Source organism: Sminthopsis crassicaudata, chromosome 2 (genome assembly GCF_048593235.1).
Source record: "Sminthopsis crassicaudata isolate SCR6 chromosome 2, ASM4859323v1, whole genome shotgun sequence".
NCBI lineage: Eukaryota > Metazoa > Chordata > Mammalia > Dasyuromorphia > Dasyuridae > Sminthopsis > Sminthopsis crassicaudata.
In genome coordinates, this window is record NC_133618.1 from 142456635 (window position 1) to 142462774 (window position 6140).

A 6140-nucleotide genomic window follows, 5' to 3' on the forward strand; every position below is an offset into this window, starting at 1 on the left:
CATGCAAATAGCATATCTGGTTCCATACTATTAAGCTTATTAAACAACTTTTTCTTTGGAGGAAAGAAAGAGAGACCTAAATTCAAATTCTTTGGCCTGTTGTACTAGTTTAATCTTTTGCACTAGTTTTTTCAGTGCACCCAAGATCTGGTAGGATAGAGTTGGGGTGAGGAATAGCAGGATTTCTTAAGTTACATCGACCACTCTAGCACCATACTTGATCAGCAGTCTTCTGTATTCTTTGCTCAGGTCCCAACGACTTCAGTTTGATGTCTCTTCCCCAAATGGTATCTTACTCTTCCGGGAAACCAGCAAAATGATAACTACATATGGTAGGTACAATGGAGCAACTTTGACTATTGATTGAGCAGGATTATAGTTTGACTACAAAATAGTAGGCAGAAAATAAAAGTTTCAGAGCTCTCCTGACAAAGAGCTAGACTGACAGTTCTTGGAATTTATCTAATTCAATTTGTCAAATATTTCTGAAATGCTTGCTATATGCAGGGTATTCTATATAACACAGATGAATAGGATTAGCTCTTAGGAATTTCATTATATAATGCCTTGGGGCATAGACAACAAACTGGGCACATAAAAATTGTCCTGTATTCTGAATAAGAGAAAGAAAGTACAATAGGGCTTACTTTGGGGAAAAGTAGTGCCCACTAATATTAGGTTCCTAATGATTAGGAACTATCTGAGCAAGAATCCTCCCTCATTCACAAATAAAAAGTTTAATGGCTGTGTGGCTAGATACTGATTGCTTTAATGGAGTCAGTAGTTAGACTACAAATGGAGAAATGTTTCCATCAGTCAGATATGGAAAAAAGAGAAAGACCTTGCATATTTTACTCAGCAATATATCCTTAGCTTAACCTTTATTAGATTCAGTCATGCACTTTGGATAAAAATTTATTGATTTATTAGATTTATTAGATTTATTAGATTCAGTCATGCACTTTGGATAAAAATACTCAGACTTTGTAAAAGCTCTTCTCTTGGTTTCTGGGACTGTCAGGTATTCTGTCTTACATATCCTTTATGTGCCTGTGTGCTCAGGAAATCGCATCCTGACTCTGGGAGAAGTCCCAAAGGATCAAGTCTATGCGCTGAAGCTCAAGGGTATCTCCATCTGCTTCTCCATGTTAAAGGCTGCTCTCAGCGGAAGCTATGTTAACTTTGGGGTCTTCCGACTCTATGGAGATGATGCATTGGACAACGCATTACAGACCTTTATCAAGCTGCTCCTCTCTATCCCACATAGTGACCTCCTGGTAAAGCCTGAATTTTATACTAGTATAGTGTAGACCTTCCCTTTCACCTTTCTCCACCTAGAATAGGATTGTTTCCATTTTTATTCATTTAAATTAACTATGCTTTGTATTCTTTACACGTGTGTAGTTAAGTATCAGCTCATAATATCTACTGATGTTTCTCTTAATTCTCATTTCTTACCATCTAATCCTAGTCTACAATATCACTTACCACAAGTTTGTGCAGCCATTTCCCAATCATTGGAAAACCATTTTGTTTCCTTTTTTTTTTTTTTTCTACTACAATGAATGCTTCTATAAATATTTTGATATACCAGGGGCCCATCTGTTCTTTACGTTCTTGGGGAATATGACCAAAAGATCCCTGGACCTAAGAATGTGAGCAATTTAGTAACTTTTTAAACATAATTCAGAATGATTTTTAGTTCAAACTAACAGCTCCACCAACATTAATTTTTGGGATGCCCCCCCAATTATTTCTGTCTTTTATTGCCATTTAATTTTTAATGGATATGAAATGAAACCTGAATATGATGTTTGGGGGAAAGGTAATTCACAGTTCTCTAATTCACATTTTTTCTTTGGAAATCTGTTCATAACCTTTAATGACTTAAACCATTTAGAACATTTAATGAATATTTGTTGATTGATGTATTATGTGTTGTATGTTTTAAATGCTACTCTATACTTTTTTCTTTCTGGCTTTTTATTTTAGTGTGTTAATACAGAAGAATTGATGAGGATTATATTCTGCAATTTTATTGAAATTATTCTTTTATCCCCCCCAGTTGATTTTTATCTTTTCTTTTTGCCCACAGGATTACCCCAAGCTCAGTCAGTCATATTATTCTTTACTGGAAGTCCTCACCCAGGACCATATGAACTTTATTGCCAGCCTGGAACCCCATGTTATCATGTATATTCTTTCTTCCATTTCTGAAGGACTTACTGCACTAGGCAAGTACCTGGGGTTTCTCAACAAGATATTATACTTGTTCTTCATTCACAGCCCACATTATATGATTATAGAATGAAAAATTTAGTAGCTCCTCTTAGAGTGGAAATCATTGTAACACTTAAAAACTTCTTATGTACAAGTACAAAATTTCATGAAGGTAGAACAAAAAACTGAGTGTTTGAAGGATTAATCTCATCTATACGTATTTATCAAAGCAGAAAATGCTTATATAATAACTGGATCCAAAAAAACTTCACCCTTTGTGATATTGGCTCAGGCTATCATTTAGTGATCCTTGAACTTTTTTAATCATACATTCGTTGAATAAAAATTGGAATGGAATTAAATTAAAAACTTCTTTTAACATTTCATGATCTCCTATTGTGTGCAATTGTGTATGGGGCATTTTTCAATCCAAAAGCCAACCATGAATGATATTTTAGAGTTGTATGGTATTTCAAGATTGTCACATCTCTCTTTCATCATATTGGGCATTGATAACTGGTTTAGTTAATTTTAAAACTATCTAAAAGGGGGTATTTAAGTATTTCTCTTGGTCTTCAACCATTTTTTATATGATATTGGGAAGTGGAGAATTGATAACATGGAGAAGGTATTTATTTTCATCTGGTGACCTCTTGGCTGACTAATTTAAATGTGCTTTAATTTCCTCTTCTATAAAATGAATAAAATAATCTGTTCTTTCTCTGTTAGAGGTGATTTTAGGTTACCTATAGAACACCAAGGTAAATATGTGGCAACATCATTACTAGCCTAAATTTGTATAGGAAACATAATGCTTTAAATTTACTTCTGTAATGAATTTTTCATTTCCATATAGCACTTAAGCCTCTAAACTCTTAATCTCACTTATAGGATTGGTGACTTAGCTAGACTGAAGTAGTAATATGACCATGGTTCACTAATTACTTAAGAATTTTATTCAGTGTCATATGCTTTTTGACTTAACTTTAGAAATTGTGCCATCTTACAAGGGGTAAAGAGGCTAATGGGAACTGTTGTCCTGGTAGAAACTACCATAGATCATTACCTGCTGTCAGGTGTTAAGTACAAGTAACCTCTCTGCCCAAGAATTTGAATCCATAGCACCTTGGCTCATTTTTCTCCTTTTTAGACACCATGGTATGCACAGGCTGCTGCTCTTGCCTGGACCACATAGTGACATACCTCTTCAAGCAGCTGTCACGTAGCACCAAGAAGAGAACCACCCCTCTGACCCAGGAAAGTGACCGTTTCCTGCACATTATGCAGCAGCATCCAGAGATGATCCAGCAGGTGAGCAACTTGAGAATGAGGACAGGAAATTGAATTCTGTCAGGAAAGCAAGTTCTGGGAGAGTCCACACAAAATGTTTATTTAACACCTAACACCCTAATTGTGAAGATAAGTCGATATCATTTTAGCAGAAACATTACCATACACAAATAAGTCTAGTTACTTAAGCTTTAGGGTCACAATTCTACCTTCTTTGCCCCAGTTATAAAGTAATAGGAATAAACTAACCCTGATCCCTCCAGTTTGATCTGGTCTCCTTTATGGGCTACATGCATATTTTTAAGACGACTGGTCGGGGTTAGGATATATGTGGGTGTTGAAACAATATGAAAATAACTGTCCCATAAACATCAAATTTAGTACCTTGTCCTCATAATCATGATGCTCTAACCAACTGAACTAACTTTTTATTATATCAATAGAAACAATTGATGCCTTTGGAAATTTTGTTATAATAATGATGAAATGGTTTTTTAGAGGCACGTGTTAAAAATAAGGACAGGTAAAGCTTGGTAACACCACCAAACCCAAAAATAAATCCATTGTAACTATAAATAGCTTATAGACAGGATAATATATATTTCCTGAATAGCAAAATCTCATAGGCAGATTTTTGGGTTTTGTTACTTCCAGATGCTGTCAACGGTGCTGAATATTATCATTTTTGAGGACTGTCGGAACCAGTGGTCCATGTCCCGACCTCTACTTGGTTTGATATTACTTAATGAAAAGGTAAGAAAAAAAAAGTCAGGCCCTATGGTTTTAGAATTCTATGAGAAGCTATTGTACAGAAACTACCTAAAATGCAAAGAGAAACACAAAGACAGAGACCTTCTACTGGCAGCCTCCAAAGCACTGCCAGCTTGTCTTATATGCACAGATTTAATATTACTAATGTCTCCATTTGACTCGTTGGCTACCAAATAAAAGGCCAGGCTTCAGGAAGTTTTTATATATATACCTGTCCAAAATATATATATATACAAAATGTATATATATATACAAAAAATGTATATATATATATATATATATATATGTCCATATATATATATATGTCCATATATATATATATGTCCAAAATGGCTCCCCCCATGTCCACCTCCTGAAATGCTACAAATTGTATGGTAGAAGCATGATCCAAATCATAAAACTAAACCAAAAGTGCTTAACCTTTTCTTGTAGTATGGATCCATCAAGCAGTCTGTGGGAATGTTACTACATACATAAAATTAGAAAGGAATCAAATTATAGTGAAATAAAAGACTTGTATCTTTTTCCCATCTAAATTCAAACTGCCTGAAATCTCTCCATGGGCCCAAAGCACACTACTAGCAGAGGTAGACTTAGGAACCTAGTCTTTGTATAGGTGATATAAATGCTGAGGTGTCTTATCAGGCTTTGGAGAGAAAAAACACTTATAAATTGGTGGACAGAAAGACCTCAAACTATTAACTATTTCGACTTTTGTTGATTGTGAGCTCCTTAAAGGAGCTTCAAGAAGGTAGGATCTATCTTTTATCTTTGTATTCCCAGTATTTAATACAAAACCTTGTGCATAGTAGGCTCTTAAATTTTTACTACAACTAGAACTTGAATAACATTTCCTTTCATATACTTAAATATCTACTTTAAATTGTCAACTCCAAAAAATCTTGTCTTTATTTTTCCATATAGCAGTTTTTGTGTATACTTTTTTTTATTTAAGATATATAATGAGAAATTAGTATAGCATTTAAGTAATCTGAACTGTTCTCTTTCCCTTATTTTGTCTTACTCTTACCCCCGTAACAGTATTTCTCAGATTTGAGGAACAGTATAGTGAACAGCCAACCCCCTGAAAAACAGCAGGCAATGCATCTGTGTTTTGAGAATCTGATGGAAGGCATTGAACGAAATCTTCTGACAAAAAACAGAGATAGGTGAGTATATAGTGATGACATTTTCTAATGAGACAACATGGCTAACAAATTTACATCCCTTTTAAGATCTTTCCTTACTCAGAAAATGTTGTAAATGATGTTTTCTGAGGGAAACTAACCTCTTTTCCTTATCTTAAATGTTGAGTAACTAACTATCCTGCTTGTCTACTGGAAGCACCATCATATTATGGAAATAGCTCTGGAAGCAGAAGCCTTGGATTTTTATATTCTGGTTTCCTTAGTAAAATGAGAATGTTGAGAAACTCCCAAAGTTCCTTTGAACTCAAAGATTTTGAGTTCTAACTAAAGTGGCCCTTATGAATTTTACCCAGGAGCACTGAGATAATGCAGTGTTGGAACACTGGCTGGGGTCAGGAGGTCCCAAGTTCAAGTTTGACCAAAGACACTTCGAACTTACTAGCTTGTGTTCCTGAACAAGTCACTTGACTTCAGTTGCCTTGGCAAAAAAAAAAAAAATTTACTCAACCCTACCTGCAAATTTTCTTCATTATGAACCTGTGGCTTAACTAGAGCCCTAGAAACAGAGCCTTCAAAGTGGGGAGAGAGAACATCAGGTGGTCAGTGTTGGTTTTCATGTTTAGGTAGGCAGCATTTCTTCACTGAAATGGAAAGAAACATTCCTAAGATGGATGTTCTTCTTCCTGTAACTTACACGATTTTTCTCTACAG

At 35.0% G+C, this 6140-nt stretch overlaps 1 protein-coding gene across 1 annotated transcript in view; it reads left to right on the forward strand.

Annotated features, from left to right (window-relative positions):
* XPO7 (exportin 7) overlaps nt 1–6140 on the forward strand; it is a 35457-nt gene that overhangs the window by 27639 nt on the left and 1678 nt on the right. Inside the window, 6 exon segments of the mRNA XM_074287462.1 lie at nt 250–332; nt 1063–1277; nt 2096–2234; nt 3371–3531; nt 4165–4263; nt 5323–5450. Of these exon segments, the coding sequence (XP_074143563.1) occupies nt 250–332; nt 1063–1277; nt 2096–2234; nt 3371–3531; nt 4165–4263; nt 5323–5450 (825 nt within the window).